General features: G+C 37.4%; 1 protein-coding gene across 6 annotated transcripts in view; it reads left to right on the forward strand.

Annotated features, from left to right (window-relative positions):
• Nucleotides 1-23,319, forward strand: part of PIK3C2G (phosphatidylinositol-4-phosphate 3-kinase catalytic subunit type 2 gamma) — a 313,307-nt gene that overhangs the window by 249,990 nt on the left and 39,998 nt on the right. For 4 of the 6 annotated variants that reach the window (XR_002436670.1, XM_021390880.1, XM_021390901.1 and 1 more), the window contains 4 exons: nucleotides 4,838-4,994; nucleotides 10,931-11,040; nucleotides 18,969-19,161; nucleotides 19,710-19,831. Coding sequence is in view for 5 of the 6 variants with exons in the window: in XM_021390880.1 (XP_021246555.1) it covers nucleotides 4,838-4,994; nucleotides 10,931-11,040; nucleotides 18,969-19,161; nucleotides 19,710-19,831 (582 nt within the window). In the remaining variant the exon portion in view is untranslated. Of the gene's footprint in view, nucleotides 1-4,837; nucleotides 4,995-10,930; nucleotides 11,041-11,734; nucleotides 17,673-17,694; nucleotides 17,748-18,968; nucleotides 19,162-19,709; nucleotides 19,832-23,319 lie in introns of those variants that run through there. The other 2 variants (XM_021390914.1, XM_021390924.1) reach the window with 2 other exon arrangements.

Raw genomic sequence — 23,319 nt, forward strand, 5'->3', positions numbered from 1 at the left:
AGAGTTATACAAAGTTGATGATAGAATATTGAATTGTAAAGCATGAAATGTGAAGTAATCGTATTGCTTCATGTGACACTGGTAAAACTGGAATACTTTCAGCATTTTACTTTCAAAAAGATATGGTCCAATTGCAAGGAGTCCAGACAGATGTAATTAAAATTATCAGACAACTGGAAAACAAAACATATGAGAAAAGGTTGAAACAATTCTCTACAGAAGATTGAAGACAGACATAATAAAAATCTGTGAATACATTAGAGGCTGCTGTTAAGAAGACAAGAACTTCATGTTCCCTTAGGAAAGAGCAAGAAATAATGGTATTAAAGTGCAGCAAGGTTAGACTAGGCATTAAGAAAAAAATTCTGTGAGGGAGATGCTGGAACAGAAATCTGATAGGGAGATTGTAGAAGAATTCTGTCTTTGAGAATAAGATAAACAGGCATCTCAGAAGCATGTTTATGGTTGATATTGTCCTGGTAAGGAGGAAGATCAAGTATCTCTTATGGTCACCCTTCTAGGCATATTTTTTACGACTCTCTGTATGCTTGCTGAAGCTTGCTGAAGATAAATTATACTGTGCAGTTGTTTACTTTTTCATTCTGTAATATATACAAGGGACAATTTTGCTCCTGTTTTTTTTCCACGTTTACAAATATATATATATATACATTTATGTATGTATACAACTACTGTGATTAAGTATCTTCATTTAGCTTACAGAAATAAGCAATCTTATTCATTGTGTGTGTGTTTTCTTCCATAAGCTTTCAGCTTTTGCTGCAGAGCAAAATATGTCAGCTTTCAAACATTCCCTAAAAGCTCCTCCTGTTTTAATGGATACATCAAAATTCCACATAGTTATGCTGAATACCGTCAATCACTCTTGACTCAGCCTATGAAGTTTTAAAGTAGTCAGGGAATATATGTGGTATATGCAACTGAGCAGTTGATTTTTCAACTGCAAACAGTTCTGTAGGGTTTTTCACTCTGTTTCCTAAGTCCATGTGATGACAATGTGGACTACATCTAGAAAACTCACCTGTTTTGATCTCATTGTATTACTGCATTTTAAACAATAATAAAAACACTACTAGGAAGTTTAGACTGTATCTGAGCTTAGGTCATTTTTTGTTGATTATCGTATGTTCTTGCTACTTAATATTAAAGGAAGTCAGTGTATCTTTCTTAAATATCATATACCATGCGATTCATTATAAGCAAGGCTGAAGCCATTGTTTATCTTCTGAGGTTCGTTAATCAGGTTACATCTACTGTTTCACAGCAAATCCTGATGATCTTGCTGATCTTCTGAGATTACAACATATTTCCAGCCTATAGTAAAGTCACAGTAGGTTTTCCCATCACTCCAAACTAAGTTTGTTTTTTCATGGTGATCTCTTCAGTTACTTGAGGTTTCCTTTCTTTCCTCTCTCTCATGACATATTATCCAAACATTCTTCATCTCCAGAGGAACCATAAAACACATTCCCATGAAAATCTTAAATCTCTGAAAGCAGTACACAAGGAAAAAAAACAATTGACCAAAATGTAAAACTAACCTTACTTTTCCCTGAATGACTTGAGTAAACTCTTTTGTCGTAGCCGTAGTAAATTAGAACTCTTTAATGTCTAGGCCTGCAATCAGGCTCTGTTATAAATTGAGATATTGCCTCTTTTGACTGATTTATCATGTAAAACCAAAGGGCTCATTAATCTTCTCTGGTTCTTTAGCGGAGGGAGGGGGAGAAAAGAAAGAAAGATATGATTGATTCAGTCATTTTGGAGACATTATGCACTATACATCTGTAGTATACCTCAAATCATACTAATTCTCTCAGTGAGGATTTTTTTGTTGTTGTTGTTAAACTAAAGCCAACTATTTCATTAATTTCATGGAAATACCAAACTGTAATAAATACAGATTTTAGGCCAAAGGGTTAGTGTCCCATTGGTTGTAGTATGGAGTCATTGGTCTGAGCATTCTGTGGATGTAAGATATTATAGGGCTTAGCTGCCATCTTGGGTACGTTTTGGGTTATAAAGTATTTCATGCTTACATCTTTTAGATAATTTCATATGAACAAATTATGTAATAGATTTATGTCCAAATAAATGATGGCTTTAATAGTTATTATTACCAAACTTTTGGATGCATTGCAAATCTTCTCAGTAAATGTCACCTATAATACCATCTAAGTTATAAACCATAAAGAAGGCTATTGGTTAGAGATGGTTTAAATATAGAAACACAGACTGTACACCTGGATGAGGTTCATCTGCATGTGTATCTGTGATAAATTAGAATGCTCATGCAAAACCAGGGCAGCCATTGCTTTTTTCTTATGGAAGGTAAAGCAGCCTCTATTCTTTGCTAATGTAAATTTTCCTATTCAAATTGGATGGTAACTTGCACTTGTCTGTTTGCAATTTTTATGGAGTAATTTTTAGACTCCCTCCTTTCATAATTTTATATTCCAGGAGAGTCTGTGAAAACAGCAAAGAACATTTTGCCTCTTTACACAGACATTCAGCCCTGTTGATTGTATTTTCATAATCCTTAATGTTCAGTGAGTAATCATCTCTTCCCACTGAAACTTTACTTTTAAATATTATCATGAGAAATGACTCTTTTGTTCCTTCTAGTGAATCTTGTCTCCAATACTAAATTGTTTTCATGGTTTTTATTTCAATTGCAAAGGGCTGCCTATCTGAGCAGACAGCTTACTTAGAGACATGCAGACGTGGAGCTTCAGTGTCTGACTTGTTGCAGGGGTTACCTTATGGGAGAGGCTCTGATATCACAAGGCCTTGAGCAAAATCAGGCTTAAATGCTCTGATGGAAAGCAAATTTCTGTATCATATTTGACAGGTTAATATGGGAGGACAGGCCTATCAGCTTAGAAATAAATGTCTTAATACTAAAGAAATTAAGAAGGTTGTAAAACTGCTTAAAATGATCTCACAAGTAAAATTAATCTGTAAATAATATAAATACTAACATATCAGTTATGTGTTCAAATAGATCCTTTAGCAATAATGCTAAGGAAATTGACTAATGTTGCAGTCATTGCATTATTGGGAAGTTGGCCCACAGCCCAACCCAACAATGTTAAAGACCATATTTCTTCCAGTAAAGTAATTTCTGATTGCACTGTTTGTTTTCAGCTTGAGTAGATCAATGCAGGATACTTGGACTAGCTCAGAAAGGGCTATGACTTCATAGTGTAATTGTGTCTCTTGATGCAGTTGGACAGCCAAAATCAAATATGAATTTTGAACGTGATTATTGAACATTTACAGCAGTAGTTTTGGTTTGGGGTATTTTAGCCCAAAGACCCTAAATAAGAAACTGAGATTTGTTTTCAAAACATTTGGGAAAATCTAGGGGTCTGGGAAAATCATTCTCTCTGAAATCAGTATTAGAATCAGTTTTGTAATTCTCTGAGAGCTACGGAACAAAACTACATAATAACTGTAACAGTCTTGCTGAGTATAACTGTCACACTATGAACTCACGTCTTGTAGTATATAAAAAACGTGGAGAAATAATGAAAATAGTGGATCTTCATGATTTTTAATACTACTGAACTGAAATGGAGTAATATCTCAAACGATGAGCTAGACTGCTTTGTGATGAAAAGCATTTTTAGGAGATCTGTTTTAAAAGTTGGCTTATATATAAATAACCTAAAAAAGAAATCCAGGAATAAGAAGGGAAGGTCACCTGGACATTTATTCTGACTGACCCTTCCATCTGCAGCCTAAAATTTCATGGCACCTGAACTTTCTGCAGTAATACAAAGCAAATATTTTTGTAGGAAAATGAGGAAATCGCCTAGGAAAGATTCGTCTCCTTTATGAATGAATCAGTAAGCAGTGTAGACTCAGCTCACTTTTGAGGTTTTAGCAAGGAACAGACATTTTGAACTTTGTTTCTGTATTCAAGTTTCCCAATATTTGGTTAACTCAAGTTTATTTTGATTTAAGGACCAACTCATTGCATGTATTTCCTTGGGATATAGCCCTCTAATCTGTTTTCCTGCATCTATATACATAGTTGTGGTGAGCAAATCACTGCAGTAGTTTTGTCTGTGCTAGGATGCCGTATATCAGTCTTTTCTGAAACTATGAAATGATAGGATTGTTAGCAGAAGCCTGGCTAATAGGCTTTGTTCTTCAATAGAATGCTGTAGTCACAAACACTGCTAGTGATAAGAAAAAAGGCAAGACACGGCTTCAGATTCTACACCTCATTTACTCTAGGGTGAATATAGAGTAAGTGTACAGAAAACAACAGAATGCATTTTAGTTTGTTCTGCTGTATCTTTTCAGAATGGTGTGTATTTAAAGACAGCATGATGTGTTATATATTTTTGTTGGTTTGGGATTGTGGAGTTGTATCTTTTTTTTTAAATACACTTCTTGCCGAATAGGGAGTTGATATTTATATCCTATCCTGTTTGAGAACAACCTTTAAAAATTTCAGCGCTCAGAGAGAACGTCTCCACATCCACTTTCAGGCAAGAGTCAAGAAATTGAAGCAGTAAGACTTAAATAAATAAATAAATAAATGCCAAAGGAAAAATAAGTGTGCTCCAAACTTTTAAGTTGTTGTCTTTCTTACTAGGAAGCTCTTGCTGTGTGACTTGTCTCTGCCCTAATTAGTCAGGGATACCAGACAGAGCAATATGTCTACTCTTGAGGAAAGGAGAGGTGAAATAGTGAGGAAGTAATACTGGAAAAACAAATGTGAATAAAGAGTTACAAGTATTAACTGCCTTGCATGATTTGCTGTTTTAAGTGAAAATTCTTATGTAATTGTTCTCTTTTCAAGGGATCGAGCTCCCTTCATCTTCACATCAGAGATGGAGTATTTCATCACAGAAGGTGGAAAAAACCCACAGCGTTTTCAAGAGTTCGTGGAGCTTTGTTGTCGAGCATATAATATAGTCAGGAAACACAGCCAGTTACTCTTGAACTTGCTGGAGATGGTAAGAAGTTTGAAGATGAAACCAAAAATCAGTTTCCTCTGGTGTCTTCTTCCCTTTTAATACTTCTCTGCGGCCTCCTGTAGCACTGTGAGCTGAAGCGGTATCAGCTGCTCTCAGAAAATGTTAGTGCTGGCATTTCCTAAGCAAAAAACTATGTGATTTCATGTGCTAATTTCTGAGGAAAGAAAAGTTAAGCTGCCTGGCTCCCTCTTCTCCCCCTCCTTTCCTTCTTTTAATGCATTCTTTTTTACAAAATAGCAGAAAACTGTGAAAGAACCTGGGTGCAGGTTTCAGATTCAGAAATATCACTCTGTCTTTTTTTTTTTTTTCCTTGAAGATCTCAAGCAGTTGTTTACTAATCTTGTTCATGGTTACAGCAAGACAAAGTACAGTAAATATTTTACTAACTGGCTGATGTAAGAATATATAGCAGCACTGAAGCTAACAGTGATGCCACTGAAATGGTTTTATGCACAGTTCCATACTCCCTTCTTAGGATGGCAAATGCAAGGAAGAAGGAGAATGACCCATACTAAAACAGATATTAAAATCTTTTTGTGTAGGTATTTAAGATCTTTAGGTGTTTTTATTTCTTAAGTGTTCCTACTGATTCACGTGCTGTATTAAATTCCATAACTTCTTTATGATGCTGTTTACTTGTGTATCAAAGGTTAATCATTTTCACCTCTCATGGGTAGAATTAAAATATTAAATTCACTAATATTTGTTTAGGTGCTTACTAAGAATATTAATCCAAAACTTATGACCAAGATCTAATGCAAAAGCTAGGTAACTGATTTGTGCATGAAAAATTCTATACAAGGTTATAAACGGAATCTCTGATGAGGCTGGGGTATAGCCAAGATTTTGGTTTGTAAACACAGCTCTGTAATCTCCAACTTCAGCAGTAGAAAGGGAAGAAACAGAAAGAATTTCATCATGGCTCTGCCTTGTTCATGGATTCTCACACAGGTACACTGAGTGATTACCCTCTACAGAGTAGGAGAGACTGCCCCAAAACGCTTAACCCTCCTTCTTCCCAAATGTCTAGAAACCACATTAGCTGAAAGCACTGCAAAAAGCAGATCTGGGAAATGCTGCCTAAGTTAGGGAAAGAGTCTCAGGAAAACTCAGGAGCACCCATTCACTCTCATCCATAGCAGTTATCTCTGCATTTCTGGACAGATTGCCTAAAACTGCAGTCTGCAAATATAGTTATATGATCTGCCCACCTCCTGGTCCTCGATGCAGTCAGTCCCTTCTTCTGCAATCTGCAGAGATATTGCTGTTAGATTACTCTGGGATAATAGAAAGAAAATGTTCCCAGCAGGATCTCTGAAATCACTAGGTAACTTTCCCTGAAGAAAATGTGGGTTTCTCTGTATTCAGGGCATGCTGCATCTTCCTTCGTTTCTCCTGATCTTTGAGGAGAAGTAATAGTCATAGAATCAGATTCATAGAATCATAGAATTGTTTAAGTTGGAAGAGACCTTTTAAAGGTCATCTGTCCAACCCCTTTGCAGTGTACAGGGACTCCCACAGATAGATCAGGTTGCTCAGAGCTCCATCCAGTCTGACTTCAAATGCTTACAAGGACGGGGCATCAGCATCTCTGGGCAACCTGTTCCAGTGCCTCACCACCCTTATCATAAAAAATTTTTCCTTGTATTCAGTCTAAATCTTCCCTCTTTTAGTTTGAAACCATTTCCCCTTGTTCTTTCACAACAGACCCTGCTAAAGAGTCTGTCCCCTTCTTTCTTATAGCCCTGCTTCAGATACTGAAAGGCCTCTATCAGTCTCCCTCTTTTCCTGGCTGAACAGCCCCAACTCTCTCGCAGGGGAGGTGTTCCATCATTTTTGTGGCTCTCCTCTGGACGCGCTCCAACAGGTCCATGTCTTTCCTGTACTGAGGGGTCCATATCTGTACACATTACCCCAGGTGAGGTCTCACAAGTGCAGAGCAGAGGGGCAGGATCACCTCCCTTGAGCAGCTGGCCATGCTTCTTTTAATGTGGCCCAGGATATGGTTGGCTTTCTGGACTGCGAGGGCATATTGCTGGCTCATGTCCAGCTTGCTATCCACCAGTGTTCCCAAGTCCCTTGTATCACAGCTGTGCTCTATCCTAACATCCCCCAGCTGGTACTTATACTGGGGGTTGCCACAACCCAGGTGCAAGACAATGCACTTGGAATTGTTGAACCTCATGAAGTTCTCCTGGGCCCACTGCTCAGTCCTGTCTAGGTCTCACTGGATGGCATCTCATCCCTTGTGCATGTTGACTGCACCATATATCTTGGAGTCATCTGCAAACTTGCTGAGGGTGCACTTGATCCCACTGTCAATATAATTGATGAAGATATTGAACAGCACCTGTTCCAGGACAGAGGAATACTACTCATCATTGATCTCCATCCTGTTACAGTTACAGGCATTACAAGCATCATAGAGTTACAGGCATGCGTGTGCCTACAGTGCTATGATGTCAATGGTATCACTGAGACATAGTGAGATGGCTCTCACAACTGGAAAGTAGGAAAAGACAGGCAGGGGAGAAGGGAGAGAGTGTTGCCCTCTATATCAACGACCAGCCAGAGTCCATGGAACTCCACCTGGGGATGGATGAGGAGCTGACAGAGAGCTCATGGGTTAGAGTTAAAAGGAAGGCAGGGGAATTACACATTGTAGTGGGAGGTCGGCTATAGGCCACCTGACCAGGAATACCGAGTGGATGCAGACCCTCTGTAAATAGATAGGAGCAGCTTCGCATTTATGAAATATTGTCCTCATGGGGGACTTCAACAGTCTCTTCAGCAATCGAAGAGGTTCCTGGAATGCATTGATGATAAATTCCTCTTACAAGTGGTACAGGAACCCATGAGAAAAGATGCTATCCTGGACCTTGTCCTTGCCAGCAAGGAGTGGCTGGTGAGTAATGTGAAGGTCAAGGGCAGCCTTGGCTGCAGTGACCACAAAATGGTGAAGTTTAAAATCCTTAGGGTGTCAAAGAGAGTGTGCAGCAAGCTTGCTACTCTGAACTTCAGGACAGCAGACTTTGACCTCTTCAGGGAACTGCTTGCCGGAGTGACATAAGATAAAGTCTTGGAGGAAAGAGGGACCCAAAAAAAGGTGACCATTTCCTCCAAGACCAGAAGAAGTACATCTTGAAAAAGAGGAAGGCAGAGAAGAATATCAGCAGGCTTCCATGGATCAAAAAGTAATTCCTGGACTCACTTTGGCACAAAAAGAAAATGTGTAGGGAGTGGAAGCAGGAACAAGTTACCTGGGAGGACTACAATGAAGTTGTCCAAGCAGCCAGGGATCTGGTTAGGAAAGCTAAAACCCAGAAAAAATTAAATCTAGCTAGAGACATAAATGAGAGCAAGAAGAAATTCTACAGGTATATCAGTGATGAAAGGAAGGCTAGGGAAGATGGGAGCTCTCTCTGGAAGGAAACTGGAGACCTGCTCATGAGGGATATGGAGAAAGCTGAGGCCAGTCAGTCTTTCATCTGTGCCTGGCAAGATCATGGAGCAAATCCTCCTAAAGGTCCTACTAAGGCACATGGAAAATAAAGGTGGCTTCACCAGGAGTAAATTATGCCTGACAAAGTTGATGGCCTTTTATGATGGAGTTACAGCATCAGTGGATAAAGGAAGAGCATCTGATGTCATGTTCCTGGACTTGTGCAAAGCATTTAACACTGTCCTGCACAACCTCCTGGTCACTAAATTGGAAAAAAATGGATGGATCGCTCTCTGGATAAGGAATTGGCTGGATGGTCGCACTCAGAGAGCTGTGGTTAAAAGCGCACTGTCCAAATGGAGACTGGTGACGAGTGGCGTTCAAAAATCTACCCTCTTCCTAGCCAAAATCTACCCTCTTCCACTTTAAAGCCATTTCTCCTCATCCTGTCACTACATGACCTTATAAAAAGTCCCTCTTACAATTCAGAAACACTGTTTGGCAAGAGAAGATCAGGAAATGTCCTTGTTTTGGAGATCTGCTCATGGGAACAGCATACTGAGACTATTCATCTTTCATGGGATGGTGAGCTAAGATTCACACACCAGATCTGAATTCAGGCCCAAATGAAGCATAGGCAGCTCCACTCACTGAGTATGAAGGTCTGAGAAGATCAAGCATGGTAGGTAAAGACATATGTGTGAACAAGTGAGGAGGTAATTGCCGACACTTAAACTTAGGCATCTGGTGACATTTGAGTTTCCCTAGGCAACCTGTAGTTGTTTTCTGAACAGTTGTTCCATGCCTTGTCTAATTAGCATCTAGTATCAATAACCAGTTTTCAGAAGCCTCTTCCACCAGGGGACTGGAAACAAGATTTGGCATGTGGAGCAAGAAGGACAAAGCAGACAGCAAAACGCTATGTAGATACTGTCCAGCTGAAGACATTTCTTGCTTTAGCAAATGGCTAAAGATCATTCAGATTACATTCACATCTGGAATTATTCCCTTTTCTAATGCAGGGCAAGAAGGTTAATTTATCTGTGCAATGACTCTTTTAATTTTAAAAGGGGACAGAAGTTATCTTTTATAAATGAGTTGGAGACTGACTTATAAATAGTCATATGTGTCTTTAAGAACTGAATGTTGTTATTGTCCCTGTTCTCAATTCACTTACCGAGTTTTACCTAGTCTAGAAAGTAAGTTGCTTATGTTCACCTCATTGAGCATTCTTCTCCTTGCTAATCAGTGAGACAGAAATCTATCTGTCCAGTGATATTACTGACCAGGCCTGATATGAAGCAAGATTTTTCTCATAATGCCAAAAAAGTAATATATACAGAATATTGAAATTTGACTTCAAAATTTTGGGAAGATTAGAAGCAATAAGGAAAAGAATCCCCCCAAAAATCCTTTTTCCCTTTCCTCTATTTCTCTCTCAACTAAACCATAAAATAAAAGCAGTGTTTCCTTTTTTCTTTGCTGTTTTCTGCAAAACTCAGTGGGACTTTCTACCTGCATCAGACATAAATATCAGTGAACAATGCACAGCATTGACTGCCGATTCACATATGTTTCCTTCTGAGCAATGTGAAGAAGTGATTTTTTTTTTCTCTATTACACACACACACAAAAAAAACATCATTCTTCACTTACTGCAGTCATTGAGAAAAATAAGTCAGTTCTGAATTGAGTCAAAATGATTTTAGTTGTTGACATTTTACAATGCATGGGGAGAGATGTATGGGCAATTGGATACACTCAGATGTCTACACTACTGATTGTGTTGTAACTTTGCAAGGGAAATATTTGGATTATTTGTCTTCTGAACCTAGAACAACTCCATCCATTATTTATAGGGAATGATGCACATCTTCAGAGGGCAGTTCTGAGTGCCAAGGTCAAGGCTTCTGTCACAAGTCAACATGTAAGGGAGCCTTTCTCCTCCACTGAATTGAAAGGTTGTATATGGAATATACAATCCTTTTATAGGAGGAGTCTAGACTGGTGATAATGGAAGCAGTAATTACAGATGAGAAGGCGATGTTGCACTAAATTGTGTTAGGATTTGGATAATATTGTGAGCATAAAGAAATGTGGTTTCTATTCAGGTGGCTGTTTTTTCCCAGCATTCTGTTGCCTTCCTTTTAACATCATTAAAAGGCGATGAAGGAAGATTAGCAATGCACGTATTGATATTATCCTCTCTGAAGAGAAAATAAATTGCTAAAGTAGACCGGTGATTTTGATCAGTGACTCCTTCTGGTATCTCAGTGTGACGATTTACAATGCAATTTGTTCACCTTAGTGTTCCAGGCATTGCTATAGCTTCAAAACCACTTCAAAGATCAGCAAAACCTTGTGTTTTAGAAGTCCTTCCTGTATAAATCCTTCCTTTTCTTAGTTAGCCTCATTTAATTTAAATTTATTTTATATAATACAACAGAGTAATGGTATTTCTTTACTTGTAAAGATGCTGCATGCAGGATTGCCTGAGCTGAACGACATTCAGGATCTGAAATATGTGTATGATAACCTCCGTCCTCAGGACTCAGACCTCCAGGCTACGAGCTACTTTACAAGGTACAGACAGAAAGCAACACTGAAAGTATAATTCCTTCGGGCATAAAGCAAAGCTGTTCTGTTAAGAGGTTGTAATCAGTGAAATTTCACAAAAGGACACTTTGTCTTCACATGATTACTTTTAAAAAGTCTACTCCTTATTCATTATAAAACCAACTTCCTCAAGTTTCTCACACAGTTGTGTACTTGTGGTACGCATATAGGAAGTTGCTTATTCAATGACTATGGTTTTTATTCATCTAGCATGGTGAAAGCACCGTGGCTTATTTGCAGACAACTTTTCTCTCTGCTTTTATGTGTTCTTGCTCCATGCAACACTATTTGGACTGCAGACACTTTGAATGAATGTTTGAATGACCTCATGGAAAAAAAAAAAAAAAAAAAAACCCATAAAATAATCTGAATAATGTTTGCAGAATATTTGGTAAAATTTCCCCATGAAAACATCTGACTTGAGTGAGGATTTAGAATTCCTGCATTATATTCCCTTTTCTGATCTTCTTTTGACATTTTGTGTTGCCTCGGGCAAGTTACTTTCCTGTTAGCTAGTTTCTCTATCTGTGAAAATGTAACAATTCTTCCTTCTAAGCACTTAATAGATCTATAATAGAAAAGCATTGTGTGTGAGTATAGGTATATTTAATGCTTCATTTGTATTAGGATAATGAAACCTTTTACTTGTTTGTGTTAATAGCAGGGGATTATTGATGAGGAGCTGCAGATGACCTATATAAAATCAGTTTGAAGCCTGCAGTTGTGATCTTCTGGAACGGTTCTCTGCATTACATATAATTCCAACTGTTTATGTGATGATACTCTAGACGAAGCCAATGGAAACTGAATGGATTTGGAAACTCACTTTTCCATGCTAGGCACAGTATGAGAAAGTCTGTCCCTGTCAGAGCCTGTCCTGTGCAGCACTATGGTTTCCAAAGGACAGTATGAATTCACAGCATCCTGGACACCACATACACATGCACAGCAAGTCCTACCCTTCTGACCTCTTCCTGCACAAGTGCAGGGCATGTCAAGTTCACAGCACTGGACTCTGAGTCCTTTCAAATTCAGAGTACTAAAGCACACTCTCATAAAGCAGCACAGTTCCCTGTGCTGTGCAAACCGCCTAGAGGCAAGAGCAATCACTCTACCCCTCAGTACAGCCACAGAGCACATTGCAATGAATAAATGGGATGAAAGCTTCAGCTGGAGCAGCTGAGCCACTCTTATTACCATTACAGATGCCCATATGAAGATTTTGGCCAATCTGAATTGCATTGTTTATATGTGTGCTTTACATCTATTGGAATCCAAAATTGCGGCTGCAGGTTTGGAGAAGGCTGAAGCAGAGACCTCGTGAGTTTAGAGAAGACCCTTTGAACAGAAAGAATGATGCTTCTCAAAACTGTCATTCCATTATTTTATTCATAGCAGAACACTGATTTTTCCCCTTTAACTTTTTTTTTTTCAGATGCTTTCCCTCTTGCACCTTAACAAGATTGTTTTATTTTAAAATTTAATTACAGCTTCACATTTTCTGACAACTCCTATCTTATCCTTTCCTTCAAAATTTCACTTTTTCCAAATTACAGACTTATATTTCTACTTCAAATAGGAAACATGCAGCTTCTAATTAAAATGTAAAAATCTTGATTCTGCCGTAATCTGGGTAGCTGTTTTTGTCTCTCATGGCTATAAAAACCTTTTCTCTTAATTAGTGAAAAAGGATTGGGTTATACATAACGAGTAAGGAAATGTGAGTCTTCAGAATGAAAATTGCATTACTGTCTATCGGATCCAGTGCCCAGCACGCTTTTGGAGGTAGAAAGCATCAGCATACTTTTCAGTCGGGTGGTGATAAATTTATGGTTAGGGTTAAACTAACAGCAGTCTTGCTTAGCCAGAAGATAAAGGATGAGGGCTGGATTCAGGACAGCGCTGTATCTCCACACACTTTCTTGGAAAGTGGGTGAGGTGGTTGTGGTGTTTTGAGGCAGAAGGAAGTGAAGGACTTCAGAGTTGTACCTGACATTCAAGATCTGCTTACCAATAAAACTAGAATCATGCTGCAGATCCGTACAGTGCTGTTGATTCAGATCATATTTGAAACTGTATTTTCTGCTAAAATGCTTTTAGTGAACACTCAGGCTGTTGTTCTCATTTCTTGCAATTTGTTACTGGTCGTAGTGAATACTCTAGGGCTGTTGTTCCAGTTTCTTTCAATTTGTTATTGGCCAAGGAGATCATTATACCATGTAGAAAAGTCAGATATTACTATGGTGCATGTTTTCTTCTTTAATACTCTTAGTGTATGTTTCTATTATATATGCTCATTTGCAAGCACAAGGTCTCTTTTCATCAGCTCATGAATTTTTATGGATCTCCTTTTACTTCGTGCTTTTTCTTGATTTATTCTAATTTCTATTCACTTTTGAGTATAATCTGTGTTAATTGAAAACACGTGTTAGCTAGCATTTGTACATGTTTAAACATGGGCAGAACACCAGGTTTCATGTCTAGTTGTATTTTAATTTCTGAAAAGTGTTTCCAGGCAGTCTTTGGGATGACTTAATACCCAGATCCATTCAAGACTTACCATCTGTATAAGCATTTTCTGACCTACCCCCGGGAATGTTACCATTACCTGTGTTGACTTTATCCTGTCCTTCAGAAAAATTCTTCCCTACTTTCTTTTTGTACACAGATCAGGTGAGAAATAATCCAATCTCATACTTCTCAAGATCTCTCTGTACTTTATTCCTGAAGCTATTTTTCAAGTTGTCTTTGGAAAGTAAATGAAATTGGAAACTGTTTATTAACATAACTTCCAGAAGCCCTCAAGTCCTTTCTAATTCCTAGCTGCTTTTTCTCAATAATTACTTTCAGAAACATTTTATTGCTTTGAAAAAGTTCCTTTCTAGATAAGGAGCGTGGTCATTGGAATGTTAAAAACTGACAACAGAGAGTTACTGTGTGTTCTAAATACACACTATGTATTGTAATCTTTCAGATTCTATCATATAGCATATCTATTCAAAAACACAAACTTCAGCTAGTGGAAATATGAGAAGAATATTTCTTTATTTCCATAGAAGTAGGTTGCTTTTAGCAATTGCCTGAGTGTGAGTTGAGCAATAATACTGACATTGCCTCCATTGTTTCTTAAAAACAGCATGATATGATGGATGATCTCGCAAATATTCCTTGCAAAACAATGTTAATTTATTCTTCGCCCTTCACCTTTTTGGCCAACAGAATTATAATACCAGGATTTGAACTTCAATGTCCAAATCCTTTCAGAATTGTAAAATATTCTGTGTTTTATCAAATTCTTTTGCTCTCATTCTTGACTTAAGACATGTTTAGTAATCTGTGGTCTCGTTTCTGTGTACTGTTCTCTTTTCACATTGAGTCAGTTCACTATTATAAGCTGATGAGCAGGAGTGTTAAACCTCACAGATTGCAGCCTTCTGGAAGGTCGCACTGTCGAATCATGAATAAACAGTGCACTGATTGAGAGTTAAACAAGACTTTCTGTGTTTGCTTGTCATTTCTGTGCACCTAGTGCCAAATGAAACATTGTTGTCTCTCCAGCATCTGCCCTGAACTCAGTTTGATCCTTGAAACTCAATTTGATTCTTTCCCCTCCCTCCTCTCCTCTTTCCCTGAAACTCAGTTTTATCAAGGAAAGAAGAAAGCCATTTCACTTCTGGATATAGATTTCCTCTTTGGTTTTCTGCAGATGTCTTCAAATGTCAGCATGGTGTCATCTGCTGTCTGACATTTTTAATGTGCCTGTGAAGCAATATGTATAATATGTATTTAAAATTATTTTTAAGGGATTAAACTTAGCCTAATGCAATGAACAGAGCTGATTTCAGATGACTGCAGTAGGCAATCTGACTCGCTCACAGAAACCCATGAATAAGAGAGGCACTGTAGATCTGACAATTACCATCAAAGCACCACTGCATATCTTCAGCCACCTGACTGAGGGGTTCTGCTTGGGTCAGCTGCCATCTTTACTTATTTATTTATCATTTATTCAGTACCTGTCATTGCCCAGGTCAAACATGTCCACTCCAAGCTGCAAATGTCAGGCATTGCAAAACCAGACAATTCATAGTAACTCCTTTCAAAATATGACACTAATCTCAAACTGATCAGACAATCCCTGTTTCTAAGGTGGCTACAGACATTCCAGCAGGAAATATTCCAAACAGCTGAAACACCAGTGACAGCTCTAATAGGACAGAGATGAAACTACCATACTAAACTTTCTCTCAGCTGCACTCAAGCAGTTTTTAAAGAGAACTTAATTATTTCCTGTACACTATCACAGTGAGAAATAAGATGTTAAACTGAAGAGTTATCACAAAACACAAAACCAACACAGAAAGATTATCAATTGCCCATGAACATGTGTTGGTGAAAATCAGAAATATCCCTGAAAGCAGTAAGATTCTGAAAAAGTCTGTAAAGGTCTGCTGGGGGCATGCTTCCTAATCTGTTTTAAAATGGGGCCTGTTAAGTTCATGGATGAAAAATTCAGATGGAAATGAAGTGCCTTGTTCATTAACATCTGAGAATCCCACCAAGACAAAATTTACTCTTTGTACTCCAAGCTGTATTCAGGTGTAGATGAAAAAGAGAAGGATGCTATGGTGAGTGATTAAAAAATGATCATGAAGTTTAATGGGAGTATTTATTATTATGTATACCAAAACTGAGATCTGGATAAGTAATCAGGAGTGCATGTGGTCTTCACAGTCTGTGAAGAAAGGCTGGTCTGTCTAGAATGATCTAAGCATCAGATCCCAGAACACCTCTCTCATAAGAAATGTCTACTAGCTACAAATCAAGGTACCAGCTATTACTAGGCACTCTTGGAACAATTTACCAAAGTTTTCATCCATTTCTGTTTCACAAGGCACTGAGCTGTCTGTGCATGTTTCACCTGATCTTGATAGTTCTGTAGAAAGAGTATGATCCAAATCTGAAAGTCAAAGTCTGTTCAGCAGGTGAAAAAGATAGAAAGCATTACCTTTGAATAATCCCAGATATTTAACTCTTTTTTTCTGAGAAATAGGTCAGACACCTATCTGCATGATAGAAGAATATACTGTCATACAGGGAAAAAAAATCATGTTGCTGCCTAAGAATTGTGTGTTAGGAGTATTATGATCCACAATTAGTCTTACTCTATTTAATGACGGTTTCCTGTTTTGTTTGTTTTTCTAATGGATCTGTGAATTCAATACCTTTTGTATAGGTAACTTCAACTCTACTACCTATAGACCTTTAAGCACTAATTCTTGCTTTGGCTACCAGAGTTCTGAAATAACTTAGAAACATATTTTTTTACATCTTTGTGAAGGCAGAGCTAGCTTTTGCCACAGGAAAGATGGTAATGACCTAGGGAGCAAGAGGATACCTAGGATCTCACCAATTTCTTCACCTGCGGTAAACTTACTGTGGCTGAAGAGAAGGGATCTCAGAGAGTTCAAGGAGCAAGTTCTAGCACAGATTCTTAGCATGAACTTGAAAAACGATGTCAGAAATGGAAATCAGATTACTACGATGTAGTAAACTGGGTCAGTGGTCTAATGCACACCAAAAAAAGAGCTGCAAAATTTAAAAAGATGGCATATGTGTTTGATGTATACCACTGTTCCATAAATAAGAATCAGCTTTTGGAGGCTATGGGATAATGAGTCTCCTTAGGCCAGTTCACCCTTGAAAGAAAATGCAGACAACTGTAACTGGAGCTCTGCCTTGCTGTGAAGACACTGAAATGTCATCAAAATTGCAAAGAGGCTTCATTGTTCATAACATGACGTACGGGTTGCTTCATGCTTTCTATTATAAGAGGGAAGACTGCATACAAAAAAGAAATATATAAGAGAGGGGAAAAAATTGCATATATTTTTATTTTATTTTAAATGTAAGCATTTGTAATTACTCACTGAGTAAAGCTGCAGCAATAACAAGAAAAGCCTCTGTTTAGATTTAGATAACGTATGTTATGAACAATCTTGGTTTTAAAAGCATTTTAGAAGCTTAGTGTACTCATGGAAAAACAAACCATTAAAATACTGAACTGTTTAAACAGCAGTATTCTGATATTAGTGATAGAAATGATGTCAGAATTAATACTAATTTATAAGCAAAGGCCTTTTTTTATGTGAATTGAAATGTACTATTTTTATTTGGAAAGTAAATTTGACTCTCATAATAACATTGCAAATTCCCTAACTGCTTTGCTACGATATGGCTACAATATGGTTACAAATTCTATATCCTAAATCCTGTCTCTGTGATTTATGAAGTGTTAAAACTATGGATTAAATTAAATGCATAAAAGTTTTTAAAAAAAGAAATGTTTCATGTTCATCTCAGGTGCAGGTTAACTAATCAGTACTGAATTGATTTTGTACTAATATTTTGAAATGAGATTTATTTTCTTGTTTTCCATTTGAGTGTTAATTTGTGTCACTTATTGAATAGTCTTTATGTATCTGTTTCTTAAGAATGTAGTTAATAAGGTAATTAACTAAATCAATTCAGAGATACTTTTCATTTTATTACATTAAGAAAAACATATACATCTCATTTCCTTAGTTTAGTAACCCTAATTGGTGTATGATAAATTCACAGTATTTTGAATGGCACTTCAGGTCAGCTGGAACAAGCTGGGGAGCTATCTGCAGGTAGGATATTCTTTTTGGTATGATGGCCTCTGTGAAGCTACAGTCTTTAACCAAAACATCTGAGATCATGAAAATTAGGCTAATGCAATGAATGGAGTTGATTTCAATTGATTGCAGTGTGCAATCCCTCCCACACACTGAAGCCCATGAATAAGAAATTAATTTTAAATGACAGGTGAAGCTGCTCAGCTTTAAACAGGTGATGATGAAGGTGGTTAAGGGTAATGTCAACTCTTGTAAGCTAGTTAGCGATAGTCCAAAGTAGGAAAAAAAAGAGGGAACACTGACGATTTGATAGAGGTTTGCTGCTATATGGCCTGAAACTAATGGGTTGTTGTTCTATAACATCAGAATCCACCCAGAATATCTTCAGAGAGCTGCGGAGCTAAGCAGCAAAATAGAAAAAAAAAATAATATCATATTTTCAATAGATTTTAACCAGCAATTGGATTCAGAAGGGCAAGTGTTTTCTAATGGGCACTGCATATTATTCTTCAAAGACCAGTGATTATCTCACAATGTTATTTCTCAAGATGAGTTCACTTTGATGTTAAAACAAGTTTGCATGACATATCTACATGTATATCTAGGATTTTTTCTATTCATTGTGTCTCTTCTGATGAAAGATCTCAAAACTTTAGGAAATTAGAAGTATGTTCTGATTCCCCTTGCACAGGGAAAGGTTGGGAGGAGATGAGTGGACAAAATTTCTTTTTTTTTTTTTTTTAATATCTTAAATAGCTCCACATGTATTGATTTTTAAGAATTGGGTAAGGGATTTAGCAAGACATCTTGCACAGCTAAATTACAAATTGGACACAAGAGATGTTTAGCTTTGTGCAAACACATTTAAGTCCATGTGAGATTAGTGCAATGAAGAAGTAAATGCTAAGAGCAGGTGTTGTTCTAATCACTCAAAACACACATGGAAATGTTCTGACTGTCTCTGTTGCATGGTGGTATCCCTCTTACGAAAAGTAACTACCCCAAGGTGAGTCATGAGGGAGGCTGCAGCAAAAATGGCCTTCTAAATAGTGAGGCTCAATGGCTGCAAATGTATTGCTGCAAATAGTGGTGAGTTGGTAAGCATATGGGTACATATTCGTGTGAGGCAGATTTTAGGTATGGGATTTTTTTTGGCACTTGTATCTATGAAACCAAGGATCAAGCAATAGGAACCAAACAGATATATAAATACAGTCTCTTCTGTTTGTTCTTCAGGAAAATAAAGGAAAGCTTGGAGTGCTTTCCTGTCAAGCTCAATAACTTGATCCACACACTTGCACACATGTCACTGACGGGCTCTTCCAAGCCTCCATCTCAAGAGATTGTCCCTCAAGAATGGATGATGCTGAATGCAGAGAAGTCAATTGCAAGAGCCACCATTTTGGGGTTCAACAAAAAGTCTGACTATGTATGTGTCACATTCTTTATTTGTCTTTAATGATTTTTCTGTGAGTTTATTCACTCTCCCTCCTCTTTTATAGAAGATGTGCCTGTGCCACATTGAAAAGATCACAGGAGTGCCATAAGCAATGAGGTAGCAGAGAGAAAGAACACCAGGCAGACAGCTATTAGCAGGGAGCCATTAAGGAGAAAGGTTCCTGCCCTATAGTGAAAAATAAATCAAGAGCTAATTAAAGTATCCAGAAGGAAAGCATGGCACAAAATTAGGAAGCCTAATAGAAATTGCAGACTGTTATATGATGCTTTTATGGCGCATTATTAGTTTTCACGCACTGCAGTGATCTTTCAGTGTTTCAGTTGTATGCTATCCAGGCAAGTTTCTGCTTATATGCAGCAAAGACTGTAAATTACAAACTGAATTCTCTGGCTCCTGGCACTACATTAAAGAAAGTTTTTCCTTTGTAAAAATCACCCTCTATTTTCTCTTGTACAGTATGTTTTAATGTGCCTTTCTGATCATTTGTCTTTTCTGCTTCTCCTTGTTCCCCAATACAGCTATATCTAGTCCAGGTGGTGCAAACCTGCAACGTGGTCACTTTTGTGGAGAAGTCTTTTGACCAGTTCTCAGAACTTCACAGCTGTCTCCAGAAGCAGTTTCCATCACATGCACTCCCAGAGTAAGGCAGCGTATTAGCGAATGTTGTTCTGCTGTTAAATGGTTCTCTCTGTGCACAGATAAAAATGTAAGAAAATGTATGGCAGACATAGTTTTAGAATCACAAAGGCAATGAGACATATTCTGTCAAGCCTTCCATTCAGCCTAGAAGAAACTGAATCATAGACTTCTGTGACAGCCCAATTTTATATATCTTATTCTTTTTTTAATGGGAGGAAAAGGGGGGAACAGTTTGCGTCTGTTCTCTTGTTCGGGTATTTCTGCAATAAAATGGTAAACGGTATAAATTAAAGATGTGATAAGGCATTTAATAATTTTTATTTTCTGTGTGATGCTGGTCAAAATTCCTAGAAAAATCGGTATACTAAACCAGTGTAGGAGTGTTCACACATACACAGAACAGAAACAAGCTGATTTCTGATACTGACAGGAATTATTAACTTTTTTTACAAAAAGATGTGCATGCTCCCCAGCTGAGAAATATACAATAACCTTATTTGCTCTCTCAGCCCCTCAAAACAATGCATTATGCTTTACATCATTCAATAATAATGACAGTTTAATATCTCTTGAAAAACAAGCTATCATTAATTTGAATAATTATGAGTATTCCTTTTTATCGGTGTATAAGTTAATTCTCAGTTTCAATATTCTGAAGTGTATGTCTTCACAGCTTCATATTTATATCTTACATAAAACATCTTTTCCTTATAAAACAATTTTCCATGGCTTTGGTAAAAAAAAAAAGAAATGTATTCTACAAATATCGTATGTATTATTGTACTGTATACACCATTGAGAGCAAAGTAGTCTCCTAGACAGTCATGATGCCTCACCTAATACGAGAGGTACTTCAAGCTCAATCTATGATAAAACAAAAAAAACTGCCTAAAAAGATGCATAGTTTACCTGTGGTAAGCTGAGATTCCAATGATATACCTGAAAAAATAATTGAGGTAAATATCCACAATTAAAATGATTTTGACTTGAAAAATAAATTCAATTAATTTTAGATCCAAATTTATTATTCCCCTGAGTTTGCGAGAGTCATTCAGTTAAATGGCTTTAGATTGGTTAATTCTGGAGCATCTTTTCCCTACCTGAGGGAGTTTTCCTTGGCTCCAATTTGACTCATTATGACTGCCCACATTAACTGGCTGCAGCAGTTGGTGGGAATTCGATTTTCACTGCACACCAAAAGTGCTTGATTCGTGGTCTTGATTTGGAGCCATCTGCATGCTTATTATTAGGTTGCGAGATAAAATATTTAACAAGTAGCTATTCATGGTTTGGTTTCTTTCTTTTTTTCTTTTTTTTTTTAACAGTGAGAATATCTCTTTGAAGGAAATTGTATTTTTTTTTAAATGCATAGATTTAAGAAACCCTGTAGTGAGTTTCAAAAATAGCACTATCTAGTTTTCACATACATCTATCTTTATTAAAATCACTTATATTTTCAATGCAAATGTGAGTTCCAGAACTCAGAGAAGGTTAATCTATGTACACTGAAGCCGTGTCTAAGACCTAAAGAACTTTATTGCCAAAATTCAGTCCCAGCAGTAAACTGTCACTCAGTGATCTTTCCCCAAGACTGTGTTAAAATGCTACATTTTATGATGTTTCTTTGTATGAATGTTCTTTAATGTTAATGCTTTGATTTGTTTTTTAATGTATCTTTGTTGGTTGGAGACTTCTGATGTACTCCAGATTTTATTGTTATAATAAAAACTAAGCTACTTCTTTATAGGAAGTTACCACTGGAACTGACATACTATATGAGGCCATTAATTTGTGTGATGCAAGCCCCCAGCACTGGCCAATGCCAGAGGCTTCAACAGAAGGCAAAAGCCTTGTTTCATAATGTAACCACAAAGGCAATTTGAAAATGTATGATTGAAAAATAAAATGTCTGATATTACCAAATAATTGGAACTGCTAACAGAAAGGACTTGGTTACTGCTTTGTATTGATTCATGAAATTGTATATGTTTATGTCTAATTAAGAGGAAATATCACAATATGAATCTGCCTCATAAAGATTCTAAATACTGGCTGTGTCTCAGTAAACTAATGGCAAAAGCTCAGAGTACTCAGCATCTGAAATCCTGCTATTGTACATAAACATTCATCCTATATTTATAATCCAAAGCACAGCTGCCCCAAACAAATGCTTGTACTCTGGCACCATCTCTCTTATTTGGTTTTAGACAGAATATTAATAGTGTTGTTGTGGTGGCTTTTTTTAAGGCCAAAACTCTTTTCACTAAGCAAAGCATTTAAGTGAAATAATTTATACACAGGAATGCTCTTCAGGCTTCCTTCTTTCAGGAAGAAATGGGATCTGGTACCCAAGATGTGTCAAAATGGCAGAAGTTTACATTTTTCTGATCTCCTTAAAGTAGAAGCAAAGCTCAAAATCAACTTGGAACATCATTTTCTAATACAATTATGTTCACAAATACAAGGTCAGTTTCAGCCACAGGCACAATTCAGGAAAAGCACGGAGGAGCTTTAAAGAAGTGTTCAGCTCTACTAGAAGGTTCATATTGTCCTTCACTGCAGCAGAGTTATGGGTGCCATCAATCAGCAGTGTCTCTGAAGTTACAGATAATGCATGTATCTGTCCTTGGTTTGGCCACTGTGCTTAGGCTGCATCTTCTGAGGGCTGACATTTTACAGCCAGAGTCCCCTCTTTGTGTTATTCAGGCTAATTTATTTTATGCTGCTTCCTAAAAGATCATCACTACTATCTCTTGAAAGATATCCTTTCTGTGCCACAGAGGAGCCCTGAACATTCACAGGCTATCTGTGTGTGTCAAATGACCTCTGTTCTATTTTTATCTGTACAGTTCGCATACATGAGGATCCTGGGTCATGGCACATTGCCTGCCTCATTGTATCCTATCATTGTAATTTCTTGAGACAAGAATTGACTCTCATTATTCATTTGTACAGTGCCTAACTAATCCCTGAACTTTCCATGCTATGGACAAAAATAATGAAAAGGCCATACATACAGTATGCTGCTATCATCCTGGCCCTTTGCCATTTTAATTACAGACTAAGTTATGGCAGCACTGAGTTCTTCCACAGAAGTATTACACAAGATATGTGAAGACTTGCCCTCTCCTATAAGAGTTACAATATCTTGTTAATCAGTGTTCTTTTCAGAAAAGGCCTTCTGTTACAAAACAAGCTAAAGAAAACCCAACCCAACAGGTCTAATTACAATTCATGAAATATAATTACACTGAATCTCTTGGTAAGAAAAATGTGTAGCTTAATCATCTTTGGTCGTTTCATCTTGAGTAGGTGAGGCTGCTGTGCCATTTTTACAGCTGGGTGGTTTGCAATAATGGCCAGTGTTCCTCTCTGGGGATGGGAATCCACTGCTCCATGTGTTGCTATTTGGCTGGCTTTTGAAAAGCTGATGACATCTTATCACTGAGCTGTGGAATTGTGTAAAACCCATTCAAAGTAGGAGCTGAC

The sequence above is a fragment of the Numida meleagris genome, chromosome 1 (assembly GCF_002078875.1).
Source record: "Numida meleagris isolate 19003 breed g44 Domestic line chromosome 1, NumMel1.0, whole genome shotgun sequence".
Classification (NCBI taxonomy): domain Eukaryota; kingdom Metazoa; phylum Chordata; class Aves; order Galliformes; family Numididae; genus Numida; species Numida meleagris.